Source organism: Phyllostomus hastatus, unplaced genomic scaffold, assembly GCF_019186645.2.
Source record: "Phyllostomus hastatus isolate PE091 unplaced genomic scaffold, TTU_PhHast_1.1 phas_contig_1162, whole genome shotgun sequence".
Classification (NCBI taxonomy): Eukaryota; Metazoa; Chordata; class Mammalia; order Chiroptera; family Phyllostomidae; genus Phyllostomus; species Phyllostomus hastatus.
Genome location: NW_025333537.1, coordinates 10,202,864 through 10,230,209, shown reverse-complemented (window position 1 = coordinate 10,230,209; position 27,346 = coordinate 10,202,864). Strand labels below are relative to the sequence as shown.

Sequence of the window (27,346 nt, the reverse complement as noted above, 5' to 3'; positions counted from 1 at the left end):
TAATGAGTGGTGAATGTCACCATAATCATTGCAGCTGGCCATGTTGCCCTACCCCTGCAGGTGGTATGGTGACTGTGTCTTTTTTTCCCTCTAAATGCACAGGGGTCCCTCCCACCTTCCTTCAAACTCATCGTGCAGATTATTATTATTATTATTATTATTAAATTTTAAAAAAGATTTTATTTATTTATTTTTAGAGAGGGAAGGGAGGTAGAGAGAGAGAAACATTGATGTGTGGTTGCTGGGGGTCATGGCCTGCAACCCAGGCATGTACCCTGACTGGGAATCGAACCTGCGACGCTTTGGTTCGCAGCCCACGCTCAATCCACTGAGCTACGCCAAGCCAGGGCTCAGATTATTTTCTAGAGGGAGAGTCCCAAAGAGGGGTGCCCACCCTGAAAGAAGCAGGTGTTTGAATGCCCGGCTCTGGCTCTTACCCCTGACGCCACACTCCGGTCTTCCCTGGAAGAGTGGGCGGACAGTGGATGTCCCCGTTCTTTCTTGGAGCGGGGCTGAGTTCAGGGCTCCGGGAGAGTGTGCGGGTTCGGTGTGCCCATCGCGGCTCAGCAAGGGTTCAGCAGTGAGAGCAAGGGAACCCTCTTGGAGAAACGGTCACCCTGCCCGCGGAGTTGGGTCTCACCCGGGTTTCTGGCTTCTCACTCAAGTCTGCGGCTCGTTTTTCAGGATGCCGGACCCTGACTTCACCGTCCGCGACGTCAAGCTGCTAGTGGGTGAGTAGCTGGCTGTGCGCGGCGATCCTGTAGATCGAGAGATGCTGAGGTAGGGTGAGGGGGAGAGGGGTGGGGGCCCGCCCGCCCGCCTGCTTAGGTTTGAGCTGCCGCTGACAACCCAGGCCCCGAGGGAGGAGGCAGGAGCAGGTGTGAGCTGCACCCGCGTCATCATGGGTCACAGGTCGGATTGCGGGGTTCTAAGGAGCTGGGTCAGAGGGTGTCTGCCCGTGCGCAGTTTTGACGAGGCCGCTTTGGACCCCGGCCTCCAGCTCGGGTGTCGGCGCCGCAGTCTTAGATGTCTCCTTTGCGTTTGCGAGTTGCAGGGTGAGCGCTGCGCGCTTTGTGACTTTCTGACTTTCCACCGGAGGGCTTGTTCGCCTGTTCCCACTTCCTCAGGGCGCTAGACAGGTCTGGGGCGGGGCGACCGCGGAGAGCCCGGTGCAGGCTGGTTAACGCCCGGAGGGCCTGTGGAGTGGCCGCTCGGACGGCTGCAGACCAGGCAGCAGGCGGCATTTCAGATTGCATGGGGAGTCGATCGATAAATCCATTCTCTCCAGAAGTGTTTCTCAAGTGGCTCCTACATGGCTCCTACATTTAGCTGTGGGCATGACAGGCAAGATTCCTGCCCTCTTGGTTGGAGTGATGGGCGAGAAAAGTCAGCAGCTTTTAAAAATATACTTTTCTTAAACAATTGTATTTATTGATTTGAGAGAGAAAGAAAAACAGCTGTTGGCTGTTCCGCTTCTTTATGCATTCATTGGTTGAGTCTTGCACGATGGAACCTGCAACCTTGGTGCATTGGGACGACGCTCCCACCAACTGAGCTACCCGGCCAGGGCTAAAAATACATATCCTTCTGAAGGGTGCTCAAGGCTGAGGAGTAAAGTAGGTTAATGGGATGGATCGTGATGGTGTTTTATTTAGATGGGGCCGTGGAAGGAGGGCCTGGGGGTGGCGCGAGGACATCTGGACAGACACCTGACTGATGGCGGGAAGCCAGCTGTGGGAAAGAACGTTCCAGATTGTGGGATGAACAAAGGGCAAAGGTCAGGAGGTCCGGGGGGAGCAGAATGAGCGAGAGGAAAAGTAGCGTGAGAAGGGAGGGGCCCCAGGGCCAGGTTCGTGCAGGGCCTGGTAGGGAGTCGGGGTTTGACTGCTGGTGTGATGGGAATGCAGGTGGGAGTTTAACGTGCGGTGAGCAGGTGACTGTGTGACCTGATTATTTTCTCGGGGCGGGGGGGGGTGGCTACACAGTTTTCTACATAGGGAGATAAAATTCATGTACCATCAATGGTACCACTGAGCCCTTTTTGACCGTACCATCCAGTGGAGTTTAGTATGGGCACAGTGTTGTGGGACCATCATCGGCACAGTCTTAACTCCAGAACACTGCTTTCACCCTCAAAAAGAACCCTGTGCCTCCCAGTTGCCCGCTGCCTCTGTCCCCTGTCAGCCACTGGTCCGCTCTCTGCCTCTGTGGGTTTGTCTGTTCTGGACTTTTCGTGTCAGTGGGATCATGTAATACATGGTCCTTTGAGATGCTGGCTTCTCACTCAGCATCATGTTCTCGAGGTTCAGCCACGTCGTGGCAGGTGTCAGGGCTTCGTTCCTTTTCACGGCCGAGTAATATTCCACTGCAGGGACTGAGCGCATTTCGTGTAGCGGCTGATGGACGGACGTTTTGGTCGTTTCTAGTTCTTCGCTTTTTATGGATAATGCTCCTGGAGATAGTTATGCACGAGTCTTAGGTGGACATATGTTTTATTTCTCTTGGGTATATATACCTAGGGCTGGAATTGCTGGGTCATTCGGTAACTATATTTAACCTCCTGCGGAACTGCCAGCCTGCTTCTCAAAGCAGCTGCGCCATTTTACGTGCCCATTAGCCATGCCCGAGGGCTCCGGTTTCTCCACGTGCGCACCAACACTTGTCATTGTCTGTCTTGTTGACGGGAGCCACCCTAGTGGGTGTGAAGTGGTGTGATCTCGCTGAAGTTTGCTAAAAGCCGATTCTGGTGGCGGTGTGGGGGGTGAAGACAGCTGACCGGTGGGTGTGTCAGATAATCCAGCGTGAATAATTGACCTAAAAGTGTGTTAACTGATACTCAGAAGGGAGGGCCGTTATCTGGAGAGACAGGGTACCGATGACGGAAGGACCTCGGTTAATTGGCTGGGGCTCGCTCAGGAGGGGGTAGGTTTCCTTTTTAAGTGGCATTCCCGAAGTGTTGAAGGAAGGGAACATCAGAGCAGAGCACACTTTCCAGATCAGACAGTGGACTCGATAAATCAAGTCTCAAGACCCAGGAGGCCCAGGCGACCCACTGTGGTGCCTCAACCCAGCCCCAGCCTTTGCTGTTAAGGAGCCTTGTTGCAGGCCCCGCTGTGCTAGCTGGCAGGCAATGTGGGGCAGGCTGCTTAACCTCCCTGAGCCTCTGTTTCCTCATCTGCAGAGTGGAGCTTAATCGCAGAATCTGCCTGGGAGAAGAGCTTTGTAAGGGAATGAATAGGATGCTTAGAATTATGCTGGATGATGGGCACTCAGTGAGAGGTTCCTGCTATTATTATTTATTGGGCTGATGAAATCTTCTTTATGATCAAGGATTAAAGCCAGGTTCTCAAATCTGGGGTTCAGGCTACATCCCAGTCTTAACTGACCTTGCTCTTGGCCCTTTTGAGGGATTGTCAAGCCCTCTGCAGTCCCATGATGCTCTGGTTGTGTCTGGGCCGCCTCTTCTTCCTTTCAGCCTCCTTCTTCTCATTGTGGAAGCAAATGGATGCTGCCTGTGACCTTGCCAGCTCTTGGGAAGCCTAGGATGGCAAAGACAGCAGGACTAGCCCCGGCTGGTGCAGCTCAGTGGGTTGAGCGAAAGGGTCGCTGGCTCAATTCCCAGTCGGGGCACGTGCCTGGGTTGCGGACCAGGTCCCCCCACCTGGGAGCATGTGAGAGGCAACCGCACATTGAGGTTTCTCTCCCTCTCTTTCTCCCTCCCTTTCCCTTTCTGTAAAGAAATGAGTAAATAAAATCTCAGCAAGAAAGCAAGCAAGCAGGACTAGTAATACCTGCACAGCCTCCTCTGGCGTTTCTGTGATGATCAGATGGTTGGTGAACATTCAAGTGCTTTGTAAGGTGTAGCGAGCTCTGACGCCAGGAGACATGCCTGTAATTATGGTTAGCGTGGGGTATCATTACCCCGTTTCAGTGCACACAGACATCCAGAGAGCAGCCATAGGGCACTTCTTAATAGTGACTTAAGTGACAAGTGTAACTCAAGCTGGCCTAAGCAAAACAGAATTCACAGGCGTCCGTAATAAGTTCAAGCAAGGGGTGGCTTCCGGGCATGTCTAGACCTAAGCGCTCCAAGATCTCAAGAAGTTGCCTGTTTCTCTTTCTGTTTCCCTCTTTTGCTGCATCTTCCTTTGTGCTTTCTTCTTTGGCGAGCTCCTCCCCGTGTGGCGGCAAAGCTGGGGAGCCAGCAGCTCTAGGCTTCACCCCTACCAGCTTAGGGTCCTCCTTCCCAACCCCCCGCACCCCCCCCCACCCAGTAATTCCATCAGCTGTGTCTGGGTGGGCCTCGGAGTGGCTTAGCACACCCACACCTCCCGGGGCTGGTGGTGGCCCGGTCAGCCCGGCAGACCCACGTGCACGGTGCACGGGAAGGAGGGACTCCCTAGGGTGGCGGGGTGATGGGAACATGCCCCGGATGTAAATGGCAGTCCTCTTCGGAAGGGAAGGCTGGACCAACCCTCCAGTGAGTGTGGGATCCCAGCCTCCTGCCCCCTCCCCGGGCTCTGCTCTGGGAGGGGGATGTTTGAGAAAGGGGCTGGTGCACACCCAGGTGTTCGGGCCATGACTTGGGGCTACAGATTCTTTTCTAATGTTCTCAACTCGGGATTTTCTCTGAAAGCCCTGTTTCTCTGCTCGCTGGGAAGATAGGTACGTAGCCTCTCTCACTAGCTCCCTGCCTTTAAAAGAAAGAAAGAAAGAAAGAAAGAAAGAAAGAAAGGGCACTTTCCCTTTTTAGCACGCTGTACACTTAATATAAAAACTTTTTATATGCCCTGACCAGTGTGGCTCAGTTGGTTGAGCGTTGTCCTGCAAAGCAAAACGTCGCCGGTTCAATCCCCGGTAAGGGCACATGCCTGGGTTCGGTACCTAGTCGGGGTGCGTACAAGATGCAACTAATGGAGGTTTCTCTCTCGCATCAATGTTTCTCTCCCTCTCTCCTTCCCTTCCCCTCTCTCTAAAAAATAAACTCATTTTTTTTCTTTTTTTTTTAATAGTTTATTTATTTTTTAGAGAGAGGAGAAGGGAGGGAGAAAGTGGAGAGAGACAGCTATTGGTTGCCTCTCTCACGCTGCAGCTGGGGACCTGGCCCGCAACCCAGACGTGTGCCCTGACCCGAACTTGAACCGGCGATCCTTCAGTCCACAGGCCAGCATTCAGTCCCGTGAGCCACACCAGCCAGGGCTAAATGAATAAAGTCTTAAAAAAAACAAACCCTTTTTATTCAAGTGCAATACATGAGAGGGACCCAAAGAGAACCCGGAATGATCTTCTGGAGGGCAGACCTCTTACAGGCCAGGCTTCTGCCGCTAGGTGACTGTTCTGGGAACCCATCTGCATCAGTGTGCCAGCTGGTGTGGTTGTGAGAGGCTGTGTTTGGCTTCAGTGAATATTTTTTTTGAAGACTCTTTCAATGCACCTGCCCATTTCATGTTGGGTGATTTATAAGTGCCCACGCTGAGTGTCAGCAGTTTTTGACCAAAAACAGCATGACCCCAGTGCCTCACCCTCCCTATTCACCTGATCTCGCCCCGAGCAACTTTTTTTGTTTCCCTGGATGAAAAAAGTCCTCAGAGGGAAACATTTTGACGATGTGGAAGAGATGAAACAAACAACAACAACAACAAAAAACCCTGGAAGAAGCACTAAAAGGCATCAAAATTGACAAGTTCAAAAACTGTTTTGAGCAGCGGGAAGAAGTCTCCATAGGTGTAATACATCAAAAGGAGAGTACTTTGAAGGTGACTGAAGTTTACACATGTAAGAATAAATACAGAATTTTTTTTAAATGACTTTTTTTTTAAAGATTTTATTTATTTATTTTCAGAGAGGGAAGGGAGGGAGAAAGAGAGAAAGAGAAACATCAATGTGCAATTGCTGGGGGCCGTGGCCTGCAACCCAGGCATGTGCCCTGACTGGGAATTGAACCTGTGATGCTTTGGTTCGCAGCCCATGCTCAATCCACTGAGCTACGCCAGCCAGGACAGAATTTTAGATAAATAAACTCTGCTTTCTTTGGGTCCCCCTTGTATACATAGGAAAGGGCACGTACAGTAACCACACAGCCTGGTAATTGTAATAACTGGGGCATGCCAGGGTGAGGGGCACCCCAGTGCCAGCACCCCACACGTTCCCGTGCAGTCAGCACCCGCCCCTGTCCTCCTGACCTCTGACAGCGCAGTCCAAGCTTGCCTGTCCCCACACTGCATGTCAGTGGGACCACACGGGGTGACCTCTGCGGGTTTGGGCTTCTTCCGTGCACCTTGGTGTTGACGAGATTCATTCATGTTGCATGTAGTCATAGAGGATTTATTTTTCACTGCTACATCGTTTTCCAACATGTGACTTTATGAATTGACTTTATTCATTCTGCTGTTCCTGGCCACTTGGGGAATTGTCAGTTTAAGGCTCTACGTATAGTGTTGCTGTGAACATTCTAGAACGTGACTGGGTGGGCAGGTGGGTGCATTTTGGTTAGATATATACAGGGGGTGCAAAAGTAGCTTTATAGTACAGGAAACACAGTTTTACTGTTGTGTTATTATTTATTTTATTTATATATTTTTTAAACTTATTGACTTGAGAGAAGCGGGGGGAGAGACAGAGAGAGAGAAACAGTGATTGTTGTTCCACTGATTTGTGCATTCATTGGCTGATTCTTGCATGTGTCCTGACCTGGGATCGAACCCACAACCTTGGTGTATCAGGATGACGCCCTAACCAACTGAGCTACAGGCCAGGGCCATATTCTTGTATTACCTTTTATTAATTATTATATTTTCCATACGAACACCCTGTATTCGCTCCACCCTGTATTTAAAAGCAGAATTGCTTGGGTCATAGAAAATGCACGTTCTCTCGGGCTCAGTAGTTACTGCCGAGTAACGGTTCAGAGGGGTGGTTCTGGTTCTGGTTCTGGTTCTGGTTCTGGCCGCTCCACGTCCTCTCTAGGAGGTGGTGTTCCATCCCTTTGATTCCGGCCGTGCTTCCATGCTGGGCGGGGCGGGGGGGGGGGGCTCCCTGTGGTTTCGGTTCGAATTTCTCTCACAGAGAACGGAATGGAGCCCCATTTCGTGTTCATGTGCTATTTGGAATCCTCCCGTTGTGAAATACCCGATCAGGTCTCTTGTCCGTGGTTGTATTTTCAAGGATTGTCTCTTCTAGAGTGTGCTCTGGCCGCGTCACAGCACCGCAGACTGGGTGACGTAAACGGCAGGAATCTCTTTTCTCTCCTCGTTCTGGAGCTAGAGGCTGCAGATCACCGGGTCGGCGGGGCGGGTGGGGGGGGGGCGGTTTCTCCAGGCTCGCTGCCCTCGGCTTGCAGACCTCCGCCTTCTCCCGTGTCTTCACGTGGCCTTGCCTCTGTGTGTCTGTGTCTTCGCTCCTTGTTTGAGGATGCCCGTCTCGGCGGATGAGGGCCCACCCGAGAGAACTCGTGTTACTGTAATCGCCTCTTTCAAGTCCTCACCCCCGGATTCGGTTACATATTTCGAGTTACTGGGGGGTTACGACCTGAACATATGGAATTCTGGGGACACAAGTCAGCCCATGACATAAAGGTTCTTTTGTATATTCTGGATATGGGTACGCATTCTAGAATCTTCTCTGATTTTGTGGGCTGCCTTTGCATACTCTTAAAGATGTCTTGGAACAGACAGAAGCTCTTCATTTTAATATAGATCATTTAGCTCGTCTTGGTTCATTAGCTGTTCTTGTCTCTTGTTTCAGAAATTTTGGCACACTCCAAGGTCTTGAAGATGTCCATACATTTCTGTCAAAAAAACCCATCCTTTGAACTCTCACATTTCAACTGTAGTTCACCTGGGATTGATTTTTTGTGTGTTTGGTACGAGAAAGGGCTCAAGGTCCTTTTCCTACGTAGATATCTAGTTGACTCAGTACCGTTATTAAAAAAAAAAACACGCCCTCCACCCAAGGTACCGAGGTGTCATCTTCGTCGTAAATCAGCGGATGGCCTCTGTGTGGGTCTGCTCCTGGATGCTCTAGTCTGTGTCTCCCCACGGGAGACGGGTGATTTCACAGCCGTGGATTCAGGGTTGAGGGGCTGGGGAGGAGACCAGAGCAGCGAGCATTTTTGCTGCCTCGGAAGATGATTTAAACCCACTGAAAAAAACGTATCCATAAAGGGATTCATTGTTGATACTGTGTCACCCGGGATCTGCAGCTTGGGGGGTGTGTTACCAATTACCTCTTCATTGGATTTCTCTCTGTGCAGGATGCTCGAGCGAACCGATGCTTTCTTTGGCCCCTTTTCTTGAAAAAATCTTCGTGATAAATCACCTCATTCAGTATTCATTTATCCTTCCGATTATAGTAATAATCACCTCTCTTTCACTGGTTGTTTACCGTGTGACCTCATTTTGTCCTCACCCATAGTATACATTGAAGTGTTACTGTTGACTTCTCCAGACCAGGGATCTGAGGCTTGGAGGGGTCGAGCCTCACAGCGAGAGGGCGGCCGAGCCAGGGCTCAGGGGGTCACTGGGGCGTTTCCACAGCCTGTGCTTTCGCTTTACTACTTGCTACCCTCACCCTCACCCTGTCCCCAACGTGAACCCTCCCCCATGCTTCACTCACAAGCGCACTGGGCGCCTGTCTGTGTTGTGTCTGGTTACACAGGCTCCCGAGACCTGGGCTCTGCCCTTGACCCGCTGTGCTGAGGGAAACGGCTAAATTAAAGGTAGCTGGCTTGTCCCCAGACCTTCTTTTTTTTTTTTTTTAAGTTTAAAAAAATTAGCCCTGGCTGGCGTAGCTCAGTGGATTGAGCGTGGGCTGCGCACCAAAGCATCGCAGGTTCGATTCCCAGTCAGGGCACATGCCTGGGTTGCGGGCCACATGAGAGGCAACCACACATTGATGTTTCTCTCTCTCTCTTTCTCCCTCCCTTCACCTCTCTAAAAATAAATAAATAAAATCTTAAAAAAAAAGAACATCTTATTTAAAAAGTAATAATTTTAGAGAGAGGGGAAGGGAGGGAGAAAGAGAGGGATAGAAACATTGATGTGTGAGAGAAACATTGATTGGTTGCCTCTCACACATCTTCAACTGGGGACCTGGCCCACAACCCAGGCATGTGCCCTGACTGGGAATCGAACCAGTGACCTTTCAGTTCACAGGCCAGTGCTCATTCCACTGAGCCACACCAGCCAGGGTCGTTTTTAAAGTTTCAACACTGAAAGGGTCCTTAGAACTCTTCTAGTCCTGCTTTCCCATTTCACAGGTGGGAAGACCTGAGGCCTGGAGAGAAGTAAGTCGCAAGTTACCCAGACAGTAGACCGCACGTCAGATTCTGATGCAGGGTTCAGTTTCAGCGACTGGGAGGAGGTGATGCCTGTAACAGGACCCCAGAGGGAAAGGAGACGAGTGTGCGTGTTGGGCGTGTAGGGTGTGCGGGTGCGCAGATGAGTTCAGTTCCGGCCCCATTGAATTTGAGCCCAGGAGAGAGGTCAGGGTTGGACAGGCAGGTGGGGGAGGCATCTGGCTGGCAGAGTAGATAGAAATTCGAGGGGGGTGGCCCTGGCTGGCGTAGCTCAGTGGATTGAATGTGGGCTGCGAATCAAAGCATGGCAGGCTCGATTCCCAGTCAGGGCACATGCCTGGGTTGCAGGCCATGGCCCCAAGCAACTGCGGATTGATGTTTCTCTCTCTCTTCCTCTCTAAAAACAAACAAACAAATAAACAAACAAATAAAAAGAAATCCGAGGAGAGAAAGGTGGACGAGGTCAGGAGAGCTGAGGACCGTGAGCCCCAAGGGAGGAGGAAGGTTTTGGGGGTGCAGTCACGTTCTCAGGTGCTCCCTCTATAAGATGAACACCCACCTCACGGATTGGTTTTATTTCCCTTTTCCTAGAAAGCTAGTGCTCTAAAATCAAAGTCTGGGGCGTGCTCAAGGCCGTGGGCAACTGTGCTCGCCTCTGCCCACTGCTCGTCTGACACGCATCACCCCCTGGGGGCGGGGGCTCCACGGAATATGGGCAGTACTAGCCGCTGTTCACAGAGACCTTACTGCTACGAGCCAGCCGCCTTGCATGTATTATTTTGTCTGATCTACGTAAAACCGTATGTATCGCTGCCCCCGGTTTTACACACGTCAGATCTGAGGCTCGGAGTGACTGGTCACAGCCAGATAGGGGGCGTGTGGGAGGGGCAAGGATGCGCGCGCACCTCTGTCCGACGTGCTGCGGCGGCTGGCTCTCAGCATCTCCCGCTCCGGGAGGCGGCTGCTCTTGCCTTGAGTGTCTTTTCGGATTTCCCTGCCTGGTTGGGTTCTGCCCCGATTTGCTAGTCTGGGTTTGCATCATATGCTCCTCTGCCTATGCAGGGGGTCGGGGTCTTGACCCCAGAGGACAGACAGCCTGGCACTGATTGGTCCCCGGGGGTCACTGTGAAAGGTGCAGGGGTCAGGAGGCGGAAGGTGTTAGTGCTTTGGGAAGCCCTGGGCATCTCGGCGAGCCTAGGCCTGGGGAGAGGATTTTTCCTGAGTTCGGTTAGGGACAGTGTCCTTAATGGGGGACCCCTGCTTTTATGTCTACAAAGTGCTTTTGGTAATTGTGTCAGGACACTAGAGCAGGTCCTGTTGTCCCCACTTTCCAGATGCAGAAACTGAGGCCCAGTGAGGTTCAGGGGGTATACCCAAGGCCTCCCTGCTGGGAAATAGAAGAGTGGGATTTGAACCTGTGGCCAGTTGTCTTGCTAATAAAGTCGGCCTCTGTGAGATGGATGAGGAAAGACTCCCTAGGAGAGAGCTAAAAAAAACCAGTGCAGAAACTGGAGGATGACGGAGAAGGTTCCAGAAGAATGGCACAGACCAGTGGGCTGCACTCTCTGAAGGGCGGGCTCGGGGGAGTTCGGGGTCGGGGCCCGTGTGTGCTTCACATTAGTGTGTTCAAGGTGACTTTCAGCAGCCCCTCCCGGCCGGAGCCGGGGACTCTGGGAGCTGACTGATGGAGCCTTCACAGCAAGGGCCAGGGGGCCACGGGTTAATTTATGCGGCTGGAATTCGTTGGATGCGTGTGTGTGTGTGTGTGTGTGTGTGTGTGTGTGTATAGCCTGTGAGCCCAGCGAACCAATGAGACTGGGAGGGAGGGGCGGGGGGAGGGGAGAGAGGAGGGGGCCGAGCTGCCGGCCTACTTAGCAACGCCAGGGCCAGGCACCCAGCGCTGGAGGGGAACGTTTCCCCTGCAACCCACTGCCTTCCGGGGGCCGGAGGGTTGCAGCGCTGTGGTCCCATGCAGGCTCCAGAGGGCGGCTTGTCCCTGTCACCTGCTCTGGGTGGCTGCTCCCTGAAGCTGGGAGGGCCACATTCCGCCTTGGCACTGATCTGGCCCTTCTGTCCCTGTGGGCATTTGCCGGGCTTCCTGCTCAGAGACGGGACACTTGTACCCAGCTCTCTCCTTTGCCACTGGTGGCAGGTCAGACAGGGAACCTGAGAAGACGGAGCGTCAACTCTTAATCCCCCAGCTCAGACCAAAAGGGACTGGCAGGCCCCGACTGTCCCCGGTGACCCCTCTGGGCCTCTTCTGCCTCCTTCCCCCCCCCCACTTCACATTTAACGGGTGTGACCTGAGGATTTAAGAACTAGGCTAAAAGTCAGCGCGGTGGCCCTGGAAGAGGGCCCACACGTGACCTAAGCCAGTGGCTTTCAAAGGGAGTTCCTGAGAATCTGTGTGTGAGTCCTGAGCGCCCTTCCCACCTCGGCCCGAGCTCTTGTTTTTATTCATGCATTCGGCTCTTGTCACAGCTTCTGTTTGAAGAAAGAGTTTTGTGGCAACCAAAAAAAAAAAAGGTATGAAGGTCAAGTACTTCCTGTCTTCACATCCTAGGCCACTGAGGCCTAGCGCAGGGCCGGTCGGGGTGGCTGGGCCTGGAGCTCCATCCAGGGCTCTGGGCACCGTCCCAGGTGCCGGGGGCACTCCCGCTGCTTATTCCTTGGCCTCCCGATGGCTGTCCCTGATGAGGAACAGGCCAGACACCTGGGCGTCCGGCGTGTTCACCAGTGAGAATAAAAGAGCCCCGGGTAGGGCTGCCGCTCCAGGGTTAGAATTGGAATGCACAGGGCAGAGAGAAGGAGCACCCTTTCCCTTTTTGTCCCATGGGGGCGCCTCCGCACTCCGTGGAATCCAGAGCCCCACGGTTCTCTCCCAGACCGACGCGGAGGCCAGTGGCCGAGTGCGTGGCGGGCCTTACCGGGTGCCAGGCCCCGAGTTAGGTCCTCTTCCGTGAACGGGCAGTCCTGGAGGGGTGCGTTCCCTGAGCCGCAGAGCCAGCAACCGAGCTTGGGATTTATTTATTTATTATTTATTTTTAAAGATTTTATTTATTTATTTTTAGAGAGGGAAAGGAGGGAGAAAGAGAGAGAGAGAGAGAGAGAAACATCAATGTGCGGTTGCTGGGGGCTGTGGCCTGCAACCCAGGCATGTGCCCTGACTGGGAATCGAACCTGTGACACTTCAGTTCGCAGCCCGCGCTCAATCCACTGAGCTACGCAAGCCAGGGCTCGAGCTTGGGATTTACAAAAATACTTTTTATTGGAGAGAATTTTATTTATTTATTTATTTTTTATTTTATGTTTTTTTTTTTATTGGAGAGAATTTTAAAAAGCACCGAGAGCAGACCAAGTATCCTGAACTCCTGTGTCCCCATCACCCCCGAGAACACCCTCTGTGGTCCCGCCCCCGCCCCCCATCCCGTCCACGTCCTCCTCTCCTGCACCATTCACAGCATTTCCACACGTCAGACCATTTCACCCATCACGTTTTCCATGTGCGATTCTCCATGAGAAGAGATTTTGAAGCTCCTAACCACAGTAACATTGTCACAGTCCCTTAAAATGAGTGAATACCGCCTGGCTGGCATAACTCAGTGGATTGAGCTCGGGCTGCGAACCAAAGTGTCGCAGGTTCGATTCCCAGTCAGGGCACATGCCTGGGCTGCAGGCCACAGCCCCCAGCAACCGCACATTGATGTTATTGATGTTTCTCTCTCTCTCTCTCCCTCCCTTCCTTCTCTAAAAATTAATAAATAAAATCTAAAATAAAATGAGTAAATGCCCATTCCACACTTCCACTGCCCTGCAGTACTGAACCCTTTGTCGTTTCTCTAGAGCACAGGTGGCACACACAAGGGCCGAATCTGGCCGCACCTTGTTTCTACCAGGCGGCAACACTGGGATCTCACTTAACTGTTAAGGAGTCGTTACATGTATACAGTCCTAACCTCACATTCAGCCCTTTGAAGGCGACCTCGAGGCTGATGTGGCCCCCGGGGAAAATGAGTTTGGCACCTCTGCTCTAGAGGGTTCCACCTGTCCCTGCATCCCTGAGCCCTAGGTCACCTTACTGAGCCCAGGCAGGTGCCTGGCTGGGGGAGGGAAGAGCCCTGGGGCCAGTCTGTGGAGATGAATGATCCCCCATGTGCCAAGTGCCTGAGCCCCGAGGAGGACCCTCCGACGACAGAAGTCGTTGGGTGAAAGGAGGGAGAGAGAGGTCGGAACCAAAGGAGGGCTTGTTCTTGCCAGAGTGGGAGAGCATCTGAGATGTAAAGCAGTGTCCTGCATGACGTTTTTAAAGAAAGAATGTATTGAAGTGAAACTGACACAATATAAAACTTACCATTTTTTAAAAGATTTTATTTAGTTATTTTTAGAGAGGGAAGGGAGGGAGAAAGAGAGAGAGAGACAGAAATATCAATGTGCGGTTGCTGGGGGCCGTGGCCTGCAACCTAGGCACGTGCCCTGACTGGGAATCGAACCTGCGACACTTTGGTTCGCAGCCTGCACTCAATCCACTGAGCTATGCCAGCCAGATTAAAAAAAACTTACCATTTTTAAAGTGCACAATGCACCGGCGTCTAATACCTTCACGTGTTGTGCAACCGTCACTTCTGCCTGTTCCAAAGGGGACTTGGACCCAGCCGCGGTCACTCCCCGTTTCTCTGCCCCCAGCCCCTGACAACCGCTCGGCCACTCTCCGTCTCCACGGATTCACCTGTTCCGGACATTCCGTACCAATGGCGTCGTCACGCCACTCGACCACTTGCGTGTCTCTTCTCGCCGAGCATCATGTTTCTGAGGTTCCTCCGTGTCATCGCGTGGGTGGGCACTGCATGTCTTCTCGTGGCTGAATAATTTACATTTTTAATGGTTTTTTCTTTAATTGATAGGAGACTTCTGAAAGGAAAGACATACTTTCAGTAAAACCAACTTGGGTCATTCGGTGTCTGGGTTTCTTTTAACAACAGCTTTACTGAGATAATTTACATACCATGCAATTCACCTGTTTAAAGTGTACCGTTGGATGGTTTGGGGTCTGTCCGCAGATGTGTGTGACCACCCGCCGTGAACTGGAGAACATTTTCGTCGCCCCCTCCCTCATCAAAGCCCCTTAGCCGTAGCCGTCTCGACTGCTTTAGGGTCTGTAGTGGTCAGTCCATCGGGACCGGCTGGCAGAGGATAGAGTACGTCCCTTTGTCCACCTGTAATGAGAGACGGACTTGGCTGCCCGCGGGCCTACCTGTACGCAGGCGCTTCTCAGAAGCGTTTCACCTGCGTGAGCTGGTTTCGGTCCCAGGACAGCCCCACGGGCTGGCTGCCATTTCTGTGGCCACGTTCCTGAGGGGAAGAAGAATTCTTAGAGGAGCGAAGAGGCCCGGCTGGGGTTTGAACCCACGAAGTCTTTGCTTAATCACTGCATTGTGTTGGTCCGGGGCGGCTGAGTTCTCAGCCTTCCATGCTGACTTGCAGGAACCTCGAAGGCTGTGATTCCCATCGCCTACCTGCCAGCAAACCCCCTCCCACAGGAGACCTCACAGGCTTGACCTTGAGTGAGGGTAGGGAGGGGAGGGGAGGGGAGGAGAGGAGAGGAGATGGGGGAGGCTGCCAGAGGGGTGAGGGTTTGGGCGCCTGGAGGCCTGTTCTGCCCCCACCTCCCAGGCTCTGACAGCAGGCTCCCTGCCAGGTGGGCTTTCCAGAAGAGCTGAGCAGAGCCCACCTGTTCCAGGAGCCCTGGTCAGGAGCCAGCAGGGCCGGGAGCGCACCGGAATCCCCAGCAAAGTTCAGGGATGCCCCCTGGTGGATCTGCACTCCCAGAGCAGCAACAAAGCGCTTCTCCCAGCTTTCCCAGGATCCCTGGGGGGTGGGTCGTTTTTAACCTCAGTGCATGATCGGAATTCAGCATTGCCTGGGACGAGGCGGGGGTGGCGGTGAGCACTTGGGCCCTGGCATCACATAGAATGGGCTTCAAGTCCCACCTCTGCTGCTCACACTGCCTGGGTATTTTGGGGCAAGCGAGTGGTCCAAGCCTCAGTTTCTTATCCATCAAATGGGTATAATAGATGTCCCACCTCACAGAACTGTTACTACAATTAACTTACTCTGTGTAGAGAGCTTGCCTGGGCTGCGGTGCCCAGTAAGGACTGACTGTTCTAATTGGCAGAAAGAGAATGTTCTGGGGATGTCTTGAGCGAATCACATCTGTCTCCAGACCTTGGTTTCCTCATTAGTAAAACAGGGACGGTCCTCCTTAGCTCCTGGGGTGGTTGGGAAAACCAGGCACCGAATGCAGACGACAGTAACACCCACGTTCTTTTCTGCGTTAAAGGCATTCTGTTATAACTCACTTCCAACCAGGTGAAAGGCACAATGTGTTTATTTAGCAAATATTGACCGTGGGCCCGTCAGGGGGCCGGCTGGGTGCACAGAGCTGTGCTTGCCACCGTGAACGGACAGGGAGCATCGGTGTGCAAGCTCCACGAGGGTTTCGTCCGGTTCAAGGGTCTGCAGACTTTCTCCAGAGCCAGAGAGCAAATATCTCAGGCTCTGCCCGCCCTTCAGCCTCCGTCAATCACTCAGCTCTGCCGCTGCAGCTTGGAAGCGTCCAGGGACGTGGGAACCAGGGAGCGGGGCCGTGTTCCCCGTGAAGCGTCCTATCTGGACCCAGAGATTGGAACGTCATGTGATTTTTCACCCCGCAAAACGTTACTGTTCTTTTAACTTCCTCCTCCACCGCGTAAAAGTGTAAAAGCCATCCTTAGCGTGGCCCACAGAGAAATGGGTGGCGGGCCCGGCCCATTTGGCGCTCTGTGCATGCATGATTCTTGGCTGGCTTTGGTGGGGGGTGCTGCCCACCTGCTTCTGGTTCTTGCCCGCCTTTCTTTTTCTCCTCTGGCTTGCTGTATCCTTGTCCCTGAGCTGATGAGGAGCTGGGTTCTTACCAGACGGTGCCCGGCAGACAGGAGGGACCAGGCCCCGAGGCCCCGAGGCCCTGAGGATCTGGCTGTCTGCTTCCTGTCTGCCGTCTCCCCTGCTCACAGCACGTCCACTTTCCGCCCGGGCTGGAGCTCCGGAACCCTCGTGATTCCCATTCGCAGATGGGGAAGCAGAGGCCCCAAAAGGGTCACGTCTTCCTCGAGGGTCTGCGGTCCGTGGTGCTCCAGGGCTTGCAGCAAAGGCCCCGCCCCCTAGTTCCGAGCCTGTCCTCCTCTGTGGGGGGGCTCGCCGCACAGGTGGGGGCTGGACTTCCCTGAGGAGGGGCACTCGCTCTCCGTGGTTCAGTCATGCGTCTGAGAAGTTGTGTGTCACATGCTGTGCGGAACAGCCAATGTTCATCGCTTGTTTGGTTCATAAATATCTACTGAGCTCCTACTACGCGCCAAGTTACCTAGACATGTGGGGCGAAGGAGTGAATAAGACATAAGCCTCCTGCCCTCAGGACAGCTGCAGAGGAGGAGGGAAGAAAGACAACGAAACATACTTAGGGCCCTGGCTGGTGTGGCTCAGTGGATTGAACGCTGGCCTGCGAACTGAAAGGTCACAGGTTCGATTCCCAGTCAGGGCACATGCCTGGGTTGTGAGCCAGGTCCCTGGTTTGGGGGCACATGAGAGAGGCAACACATTGATGTTTCTCTCCCACATCAGTGTTTCTCTCCCTCTCTTTCTCCCTCCCTTCCCATCTCTCTAAAATGTATATATACATAAACAAAATCTTAAATAAAGAAGAAACCTATTTAGGTATTGCGATCCGTACCAGGGAGTAACAGAGGGACACGTTCGTTTACGTGCCGGACGCAGTGCCGAGGGCCCCTGTAATCTCCGTCGGGGCCAGTCCTCTCGGCTGCCAGCCGGCAAAAGAAGAGCAGGGTGAAGCTGAGGGTGTTCGGAGCCGCCATGTACCTTTCCCGGCCTCCCAGACGAGGAGGGGGGGCCTGCTAGACAAACAATTGCCTTAGAGCTAAGTCGTTTCCTCGTGCTGCCAATAAACAGAAAGGCCTTGAGCGCCTTGCAAAGGGTTCTTTGGTGGGCAGTGGGGAGCCATGGACGGTTTGAGCAGAGAGAGGCGTGCCCACGGTCAGGTCTCTCTGTCCTAGACAGCTCACGCCGGCAGCAGCATGGCGGGTGGGGAGGAGGCGGAGAGTGCAGACCCTTGCAGAGCTGTGGGGGTCACCTTGGAGAGCAGCGGTAATGGTGGCGTGGGCTGGATGGTGCAGGAAGCAGGCGGGTTGGAGAGATTCAGTAAGGAGAGTGACAGGCGAGGTGATAGCGTGAACGTGGCATTAAGGGTGATGCGTGTGGGGTGTCCTTAGGAGGGGGCGTGGGAGGAGGTTTACTTTATGGGGGCGCTCCCAGGTAGGGCGTGGCCCCCCAGGCGGCGGGAGTTAACTGGCGTGTGCATCCCGCCCCCAGGCAGCCGGCGGCTGGTGGACGTGATGGACGTGAACACGCAGAAGGGCACGGAGATGAGCATGTCCCAGTTCGTGCGCTACTACGAGACGCCGGAGGCTCAGCGGGAGAAGCTGTACAACGTGATCAGCCTGGAGTTCAGCCACACCAAGCTGGAGCACTTGGTCAAGCGGCCGACTGTGGTAGGCCCCTGGCCGCGCGCGTGGGGGCTCCCTTGGGATACCCGCCACCTCCAGGCCTCACCCTGCCTGCCCTGCTGCTGCCGGCCGGGGGGAGGGTGAGGGTGAGGGATGGCGGGAACAGGATGCGGGGGTGAGGCGCTGTGGGAGCCCAGTTCAGGGACAGCTGAGGCCAGGAGGTGCTGACGGGGGTCTGGCTTCCAGGTAGACCTGGTGGACTGGGTGGACAACATGTGGCCCCAGCACTTGAAGGAGAAGCAGATGGAAGCCACAAACGCCATTGCGGAGATGAAGTATCCGAAAGTGAAGAAGTAAGACGGCCCGCTGGCAGCGGGGGGCTGGGAAGGGGTGGAGGCCGGAAGTGAGCCCCTGCGGAGGCCAGAGTGACGCTGAGACGGGCAGAGACGGGCCCTCGGTGTGGGCGGGTGGGCATCTCGCTTCCCCGGAACTCGAGGCCCCGTGTTCTGCTCGAGGGCTGCAGCCTCCTTCCGGACGGTCCTTTGGCCTCCCTGCCAGCTGTCCCCAGGGGGGTGTGGCCTGAGGAGGAGGAAGAGTAATGGGAATGGTCTCTGTGCATATGCATCTGACTGCACACATGTGTGTTTGCACACGTGTGTGCACTCACATGTGTGTGTTCACACAAACTTGTCCAGCCTTTCTCAACTCAGGGAGGCCCACCCACTGTGGACACTGCTTTTGTGGAGGGATAGGGTGGGTTGTGGTGTTTCTTTTCTTCTTGCTGCTGGGCCCTGGGGCCACTAACCCAGGAAAGCCTTTCCCCACGCCAGCCCGGGGACCGCTTCCTCACCAGACATCCTGAGACGTGGCTGTAAGCACGAGGTTGGCACTGGGCTGGGCTGGCGGCCACACCCACTAGCAGGGGTGTCGCCGCATATACCTCGAGACATACGCCGTGCCGAGCAAGTCATGAGACCGTCCGGTTGCTCAACACGGGCTGGAGAATTTGTGTGACTGCCCCTTGGGAGGAGGCCACAAAGTCACCCTGAGGCCTTCACTCTCTGGGGCCGTCGGTGTTTCCGTTTCCAGGACGGGAAGGAGATGCTGGCTGTCCCAGGCAGGGCGGCCGCCCTGGGCTTCCCAGAAGAGTCGGCTCTGGTGGCCTGAGTCCATCAGCGTCTGTCTGCCCTGCTGCCAGGAGTGCCCCCAGGAGCTCACAGAGGCTGTGAACTCCTCATTCGGGCGGCACCTCGTTCGGCGCCTGCTGAATGCAGACTCGGCGCCAGGCTTTGTCAGGGAGGCCAGGGTGCTGGCGCTGGGCTTCGCCAGGCTTTGTTTTCAAGCTCTCGCTCTCGCTCTCTTTAATGACTTCCCAGGCGTTTTTCTCCTCTCAAAGACAAGGGCTGAGGTGTGCCTCTCCCCCCAGCAGAGGCAAACATTCCCAGGAGGAGTCCTTTTTGGCTGGTGGCAGCGGGAAATGCTCTCAGAGGAGACATCGAACCTGGGCTTTAAAGGAGATGGAAGGGACGTGGGCGGGGACGGAGGGAGGGACGTGCCAAGGGCCTGGAAGGAATCATGAAGGTGGAGCTGGAGGAAGGCAGGCAGGACTCAGGGATGAGTTAGAGGCAGGCCCCGGTTCTCATTGATTGGATGATGATTGATTGATTGATTGATGCATTCGTTCATTCAGCGTGCTGAACATCGAGTTGGTGCTGGGCACTGGGAATGCAGCCGGGAGAAGCCCGGATGAGCTCCCTGCCCTGATAGAGCTTACAGTCTCTCTGGGGACAGACATTCATCTAATAACCAGAGGAACAAAGGGACCCTATCAGCTGAGATGAGGCCACAGGCGGACACCCACTGTGCCATAGGACACTGTATCGGGAGATCCCCTAGGCGGGGGTGGGGCAGGCAGGGCAGGCATCCCTGAGCTGAGCTCTAAAGGGAAAGGGGTTTCTTAGGAGCTGAGGCCCAGGAAGACCTTTCCTGGCTGTGCAGAGAGCCTGGGTGGCAGGGTAGGGCGGGCGACGACCTGTGGAAGGGTGGCCGGTGAGGCTGGGGGTCAGGGAAAGGGCACTGGGTACACGGCGGGTGGGGGTGGGGCGCCAGGGGGAACAGGGCTGGTGCACCATAGCGAGGGGCCTGTATTTCTCCTAAGAGCAGTGGGGAGCCTGCTGAGATCAGAAGCAGAGAGGGATGGGCTCGGAGTTGCATCCTGCACGCTTCCCGGCTGCTGTGTGAGCTGAGGGAGAGGGGGGTGGGGCAGCGCGAGGAACCACTGCAGCGTCAGATGAGGGTGAAGACGGGCCGGGGAGAGGAGGGCGGAGGGCAGACCGGGCGTGTGGGAAGGGGAAATAATAGACAGCAGTGGCTGACGTGTATTTCAGGGAACTGATGTCTACCTTGACTCCCTTAGATACTTAGGGAAGAATTTCGCTTCATTGAAAGACTCCTCTACATAGTGAGCTCTGTTAATACCTTGAGAATCCTGTCTAATTACCCCAAAAAGGGCTCACCGTTTTCTGGGACCACCTGTCTTGGACATACCGGTGGGATTGTGTGCCAGACAGATTTATAAGCTCCGCCAGTGGCTGTGCCAACTTGTTAGAGGATTTGCACCCTGTTGGAAGGAAAATCGTCACCGTGGAACTAGCTAGCCCGCTCATTCGGCTGGAAAGAATGCTGGTTTCCGTTAATCAGCCAGGTAAAATCCTGCGGCGACGAAGGCCCCCAGGACCGCAGCATGGTTCTGTGGAATTTAATTAAAACGGCACTGTTTTGGAAATCACAGCGTTTTCATGCTGGAGGTGCCTGGAGACTGGAGACGGCCGGCCCGCCACCCGAATCGGGGGCTTGCGGGAGGGGAGACGGAGCGTCACAAACTGTCACTGCCGTCTCCAGAGCTGTGCTGCTCAGTCCTGAGGGGTTAGGGGTTTTTAAAAAAGATTTTATTTATTTATTTTTAGAGAGGGAAGGGAGGGAGAAAGAGAGAGAGAGAGAAACATCAATGTGCAGTTGCTGGGGATCGTGGCCTGCAACTCTGGCATGTGCCCTGGCTGGGAATCGAACCTGCGATACTTTGGTTCCAAATTGCTCTCAACCCACTGAGCTACGCCAGCCAAGGCAGGGGTTAGGCATTTTAACGGGTTTCGATTGAGATACTTAAGGCAAGGGGTGGTGACAGTTGTGGAGGTGGCAGTTACAAGTGTATGGGAGACAACAGGTTCATACTGAGTATGTAGTATGTTAGTTATCTATTGTTGCATGTATTTATTTACGTTTTAAAAATTGTATCCATCTTTTCTCTTTTTTTAAGATTCTGTTTATTTATTTTTAGAGAGAGGGCAAGGGAAGGAGAAAGAGGGAGAGAAACAGCAATGTGTGGTTGCCTCTTGCACACCCCCTACTGGGGACCTGGCCCACAACCCAGGCATGTGCCCTGACTGGGAATCGAACCGACGACCCCTTGGTTCTCAGGCCGGTGCTCAATCCACTGAGCTACACCAGCCAGGGCTGTTGTTGCATTTATTCAGTGTTATGTACAAGACACTATTTTAAGTAGTTGGTGGACTGCTTGTTCTCATGGTCCTTATAGTCTGGCGGGGAGAAGAAACAGGCAAGCAAACAAGTGAATAATATAATTTAGGTGACAAACGTGAAGAAACATAAAGGGGAAGGAGGACGACTGGGTGGACTGAATGAATATCAGTTGTACTGTCCATTTCTATTGCCTTCCGCTCTACCTACAGAATTTTTAAAAATACTCTTTGCTGTGTAGAATCGTCTAGGCAAATTCCTTATGATTATATCCACAGTGATCATTTATGTAGGAATAACCCTACATAACTGTAGGGGTATTATTGCTGCACAACAGATCACCCCTCAAAATTCACAACTTAAAAAAAAATCTTACAACTTAACAACAACAAGCGTTGTTTCGTAGTCTGTGTAGGTCAGGATTCCGTAGGTGGCTCAGCAGTGTGGCTCCGGTTCCGATCTCTCAGGAGCTCCTGTCCAGACGGGCTGGGGCCGCCGCCCTCTGAAGGCTCGCCTGGGGCTGGAGGACCCGCCCCCACGGCTGCGGGCAGGAGGCCTCATCTCTCCACCCCGTGGGTCTCTCCCAAGGGGCGCTTGAGTGTCCCCATGTCATGGCAGCTGGTCCGCCAGAGCCTGGGGTCCGAGAGAGCACGAAGGGAGCCGGAGTGCCTCGCGAGGCCTAATTTTGGAAGTTGCATACCGTTCACTTCAGCCACATTCTATTAATTAAAAGTGAGTCACCGCCTCTGGCCCGAACTCCCGGGGTGGGGAACTGGGCTCTGCCCCCGGGAGGGAGGGGTGTTAAAGAGTTCGTGGGCCTGTTCTGAGGGCTCCACTGTCTCCCAGGTCAGCGATGTTCAACCTTTTTCATTTCCCTGCACACGAGAACTAACTACTAAAATTCTGCGGTACACCAAAACATATACTTTTTGCTGATCTGATGAAAAAATAGGTGTGATTTCGACTCGCTCACACTGGGTGGCTATCGCGTCATTATGCTACTGAACGATCTGAGGGAACAGAGGCCAGCGCCCCCCTCCCCCCACTAAAACAGTCAGGTATTGATTGCACGGGGCACACCCACTGGAAATCGCCGCCCCGGGTGTATGACACGGGCGTGCATTTTCCCCTGTGGACCGTTGGGTATTATAACGCGTTCCAGAAGGAAACGAGCAAGTCCCTTCCTCCCCGGCTCTGCAGCACGCAGGGCCGGTGGACATGAGGGTTGCTGGCTGTGGATTGAAAGAGCTCAAAAGTCCCAGCAGAAAGGGGATCTCGCAAAAAGCGTGTTGGCCCCCACAGCGTTGAGCGTTGGCAGCATTTTCTGGCCGTGCAGTTTCTCGGGGCGACAGGAAGAACTGGGGAAATGTGGGGACGCAAAACTGAAACAGGATAAAAACAGGCACAGGACGGGCCAGTTCCGGGGGCTCCTCTGCCACGCTGGGGGCCGCAGCGAGTCTTGCATCTTCTCTTAGAGACTCCGATTTCCCTTCTGTGAAGTGCGGGGGCTGTAGCGCCTGCCCCTGCCCCCTCCCCATATGCCTTGGGGAAGTCATAGGCTACAGTTACAGTGGATGTGACAAGATGCTAGACCTGGTGGCCTCAGGTAGTCACACAGGACCCAGCCTACTTCCTCTGCTTTGTCTTCTTTGTATTGGTTTGAGAGAGGGAGAGAGAATAACATCAATTTGTTATTCTACTTACTGATGAATTCATTTAACCCGCATCTGTCATATGTGGGTGATGCTCTAACCAGTTGAGCTGCCCAGCCAGGGCCATCCTCTGCTTTTCGGTCTCTCCCCGCTCACATTTGCGTCGGGCTTTTATCTCTCTCTGCACCCCACGCCCAGCTGGTCCTCTCCTCAGCCACGCGTGCGGGCCTTGTAAAGGAAAATCCCTGTGTGGTAGATCGGACAGGGAGGCCGACTGGCCTGGGGAGGCTGCTCAGCTCACACGGGGCGGGGCGGGGGTGGGGTGGAGCTGGATTTCTGGCTTTTCCTCTCTACGTTTAAGAGGAACAAAGAAAGCCGGCCTTTTCTGAGCCGCCATGTACACACCCAGGTGCTGTGAGTTAGACACTTAGTGCACATATTGTAGCAGGGCTGGAAGCAGGTGTGACTACTTCCAATCTGCAGACGAGAAAACTGAAGTTCATGGAGCTTTCCTGCAGGTCCAGGGTGTAGCAACTGAATAATCCTGGAAGGGCTGGTGTGGCTTGTGGACTAAGTGGAGAGCCAGGCCTTCAGAAAGCTTGGTTTGGTTTTCTGAAGGAAACCGTGCTGGCCCAAACCAGACACGTGCAGGACCTGATCTGACTCAGGAGGGCCGGCGCTAGAGGCCCCAGACTCTCGCCGAGGCGCAGAGGCGGGAAAGGCTGAGTCCAGTGAACTCCAGGCCTGCTGCCGGGGGCACCACTCACGCGGATGAACCCGACAGGGCCCCTGCCATTCGGGAGCTGAGGCGTGCGTGGTCATAATTCTCCCGTGTGGACAATTCCTTGAACTCCACCTCCGTTCTGTGGGGGGCGAAACCCTCACTCAAGGACACCCATGAATGACTGCTCAAATCCAGGGTGGGGGATAGTTCTTGTAATTATTACTTTTTCTCTCAAAAAGGCAAAACATAGATAGGATGGAAAATCCAGCCAGTCCAAGGAGCTCTGCCTGACCCCTTGGCCGGCCACCCCTTGGCTTGGCCACCACCAGGGAGCAGTGCCCTGGCTGGAGGCACACACCACCTCCAAATGGCTTTAGTGTCTGCCTCCCTAGGAGGGGGGGGGTCCTAGGGCTGTCTTAAAGGTGAAAGGACATCATGCATGTAAATAGCTAATATTAGCACTTGATCGTTGGACTTGATACTTGATTTTGGTGGCTTAATTAGCACTTGATCATTAATACTGGTGGGTAGCCCCAGTGGATGGGGTTCGGTCAAAGAACGGAGAAGCTGGGTTTCTACCCCTGTCGTGGTTACGTGCTGCAGGTCTCCTGTCCCCTTGTCATGTTTTTTGGGGGCGAGGGTGTGGGGACCGGATGGGAGGAGGGCCGGGGCCCGGGGAGCAGGCCGTGGAGGGTGGGACTTCTGATGTGATCTGGATGCGCTCCCCCAGCAGGAAGCCCGCGGCGGAGGCCTGGCTGTAACTGCAGAGCGGCTTCTGGGGGGCGCTGGGCGTTAGTTACCAGGTAGACGTGGGTGGAGGAGGACTCAGGAACCCCCAGACGGGCTGTTGGGTGCGCACCACCACAGCCCAGGGTAGTGGCCGGGGCCGGGCACTGCCTCGGGGCCTCGGCTTCCTCACCTGTGAAATGAGGCCGGTCCCGAGAATGACTTCGTGGGGCTGTTGTGAAAATTGTGTGAAATAATCGAAATATGCAGGTGTCAGGTAGGTGTTCACGTGTGTACAGGTCTCAGTCAATTCCCAGAATGCTTCTGTGCTGTAGGGTTCTAGAGCTGCCACGGCGGGCGGCTGGAGGAAGGGCGGCGAGAAAGCATCTTGGAGCGCAGAGGTGAACTTCAGGTCACCTCTCGGCCGTTAGGACGAGGAAATGGCTCAGAGAGGGGAAGTACGTTGTCTGAGGTCATACGGCTCGTCTGTCTTCTCGTCTGTCTTCGTACAGCCTGTCTGTCGTCGGGCCAGAGCCCCGGCTCTGGTCCCTGGCTTGCCGTGCCCCGCCTCTGACGCCCCTAGCACCGGTCATTTCTCTAGCCGTGCCCACCCGGGCCCGTTTAAGGAGAGTGGCTTTGCTGGGTCGGCCGCTCCAGCGGCAGGAGTCCGCGCTCCCTGAAAACAGGGCTGCGGGGGTCCCTGTAGGACGGGGCCGAGGGGGCGGCCGTGGGAGGCGGCCGCGTCCCCTGGACGCTGGCCGGCGCTTCCCTGTCGCCGCCGCGGCCTCCCTCCGCCTCCTGGGCGGCCGCCGCGCCGCGCCGGTGTTCAGTTTCAGCGCGGGGATGAGCGCAGCCCGCGCCCGGCTTCCCGAGGAAGGAAGGAAGCTCGGGCAGCTCCAGGGTCCTCGGCTGGGTGCCTGGCCGCGCCGGGGACGGGGCTCGGCTCTGGTCGCCGGGGCCGGGCGCGCGTCGAGCCTCCAGCACCGAAGGGGACGCCCGGGTGCCGCGCAGCCACCGCCGCCGCCGCCGAGGGTAACCGCGGGCGCGCCGGGCGGGGCCGGGCGGTTGTCCCTGCGATTTTCCCCCACCCCGGGCCGGCCGGGGGCTGCCTCAGCGTCCGGCTGCTCCTTCAGGGCGCGCCGGGCGGGGTGGGGGTGGCCTCCCGCCCGCGGGCCGCACCGTGGCGTCGCGAAGCTGCTCTTTGTGTCTCCAGGCTCTGAGCGTAAGTGCGGGGTGTGCGCGCGTCGGCGCCTCCAGCCCCGGCGCCCAATGCAAGCTTTCCAGGTTTCCGCGCCGGCCCTTCGCCCAAGGGGGATGCTTCCTGGGCTGCCAGGGGACTTTCACGAAGTTGGAGGGAAATGGGCGGGGTGGGGCTGCCCCGCCTCCCCGCCTGCCCGGACCCCAGGCTGCACCCCAAAGTTGGTGCTTGCAGGTGCAGCGTCCCCTCCGCCAAGCTCCTCCCCAGCCAGCCCTGGGAGGCGGGAACCCTTTAGAGGCTTGGCTCTGGGGGCTCCTGATTTTTAGCCCCCAACCCAGGGTGCCCTCTGACACAGAAGCTAGGAGGCTGTGGTGGGGGTGTCCGGGGGGCGCGGCTTTCCAGGCAGGGGGCGGCCAAGGCGGAAGCCAGGCCGGCCGGCCAGCCCGCCAGCCGCAGGGAGAGCTTAGCCTCCGTGGCACCGAGCCGGGGTGCCCATGTGACTGCGGTGTGCTTTGGAAGAGGAAGCTGTAGAGGTCAGTGCAAAGACGTCACGCCAGAGCGGGCGAGAGCAGGAGTGGGGGGGGGACCCGGAATAAGCGTGGGGCAGGGCTGCGAGGGGTGGGGGCAGGCGGGGGTGGCGGCCACAGGCGCCAGGGACAAAAGCCGCCCTGTCGCAGCCACCCTGGCTGCCCTGATGCGTGCGAGTGCGGGCGGGAGGGGAGGGAGGGGGCGGCCCAGGCCTGGTGGCCAGGAAATAAGGGGGCGTGGGAGGAGGGGCCACTCCAGGACAGGCGCGTCTAGAAGTGGTGCCCCCAAGCTCCCAGGGCCCTCAGAGGATGCTGGAGGGTGGCCGCGAGGGCAGATGAGACTCGAGCTCAACTTGGAGAACTTTCCCCGCACGCAGCAGCAGCTGCGGCACCCTGCGATTCCGTTTTCCACACGTGCTGGGGAGGTTGGGGCCGCGGGCAGTTTGGCCAGGCAGGCCTGGGGCCTGGAGCCGAAGCACTGCCGTCTTTCCCTGCCCTAGGTGGGCACCTGGGTGGGCACTCGGCTGCAGACTGAAGGAAGCGTGTCTCTTGCTCCGCAAACACTTAAATTGTTTTCCTTAGACCGTGCTCTGCTGAGGCTTGGAGGGGGTGGAAACCAAGGTTAGATTAAAAAAAGAAAAAAAAAAAAAACGGAGAGGAAGAGGTGGTTTTAGGGGGGGAAAGAGGACTAATATTTTGAAGTGGTGCTTAGAGAAAAGAGGCCTGTGTGGTCGTTGGGGTGGTGGTGGGGGGGGGCGGTTGGGGCTTCAGCTGCCCTCCCACCCCAGTTTCTGGGGGGGCGGGAAGGGGGTCACCCCGGCCTTCAGCATGGGGACATGGCCGGGGCTGGGCAGAAGCGAGCGGGTGTGGACCCGGAGTCCGGAGCCGGGACTTGAACAGCCCCAGCGCCAGCCCCGCAGCCCGCGCCTGTCTCCGTGACAGGGCTGCGTCCTGCGCTGTCCACTACACCCTCCGATGGGGTTGCTAGGCAGCGGGGCTCTGATGTGCGGGGAAGGCCTTCTGATTTGTCAGCCTCCTGCAGACACACGCCTAAGGCTCCTTCCAGCCTATCCCGAGGAGGGGCGCCGCACGCTGCCTGCATATTGCCAAGCGCACCCGGGTCCACCTGAAGGCG

General features: G+C 55.5%; 1 protein-coding gene across 8 annotated transcripts in view; it reads left to right on the top strand.

Moving 5' to 3' along the window:
• KDM2B (lysine demethylase 2B) overlaps nucleotides 1-27,346 on the top strand; it is a 106,728-nt gene that overhangs the window by 4,990 nt on the left and 74,392 nt on the right. For 4 of the 8 annotated variants that reach the window (XM_045845284.1, XM_045845301.1, XM_045845293.1 and 1 more), the window contains exons 4-6: nucleotides 685-731; nucleotides 17,714-17,892; nucleotides 18,094-18,200. In XM_045845284.1, coding sequence (XP_045701240.1) covers nucleotides 685-731; nucleotides 17,714-17,892; nucleotides 18,094-18,200 — 333 coding nt within the window. Of the gene's footprint in view, nucleotides 1-684; nucleotides 732-17,713; nucleotides 17,893-18,093; nucleotides 18,201-24,925; nucleotides 24,945-25,342; nucleotides 25,519-25,562; nucleotides 25,709-25,823; nucleotides 26,218-27,346 lie in introns of those variants that run through there. The other 4 variants (XM_045845342.1, XM_045845349.1, XM_045845336.1 and 1 more) reach the window with 4 other exon arrangements.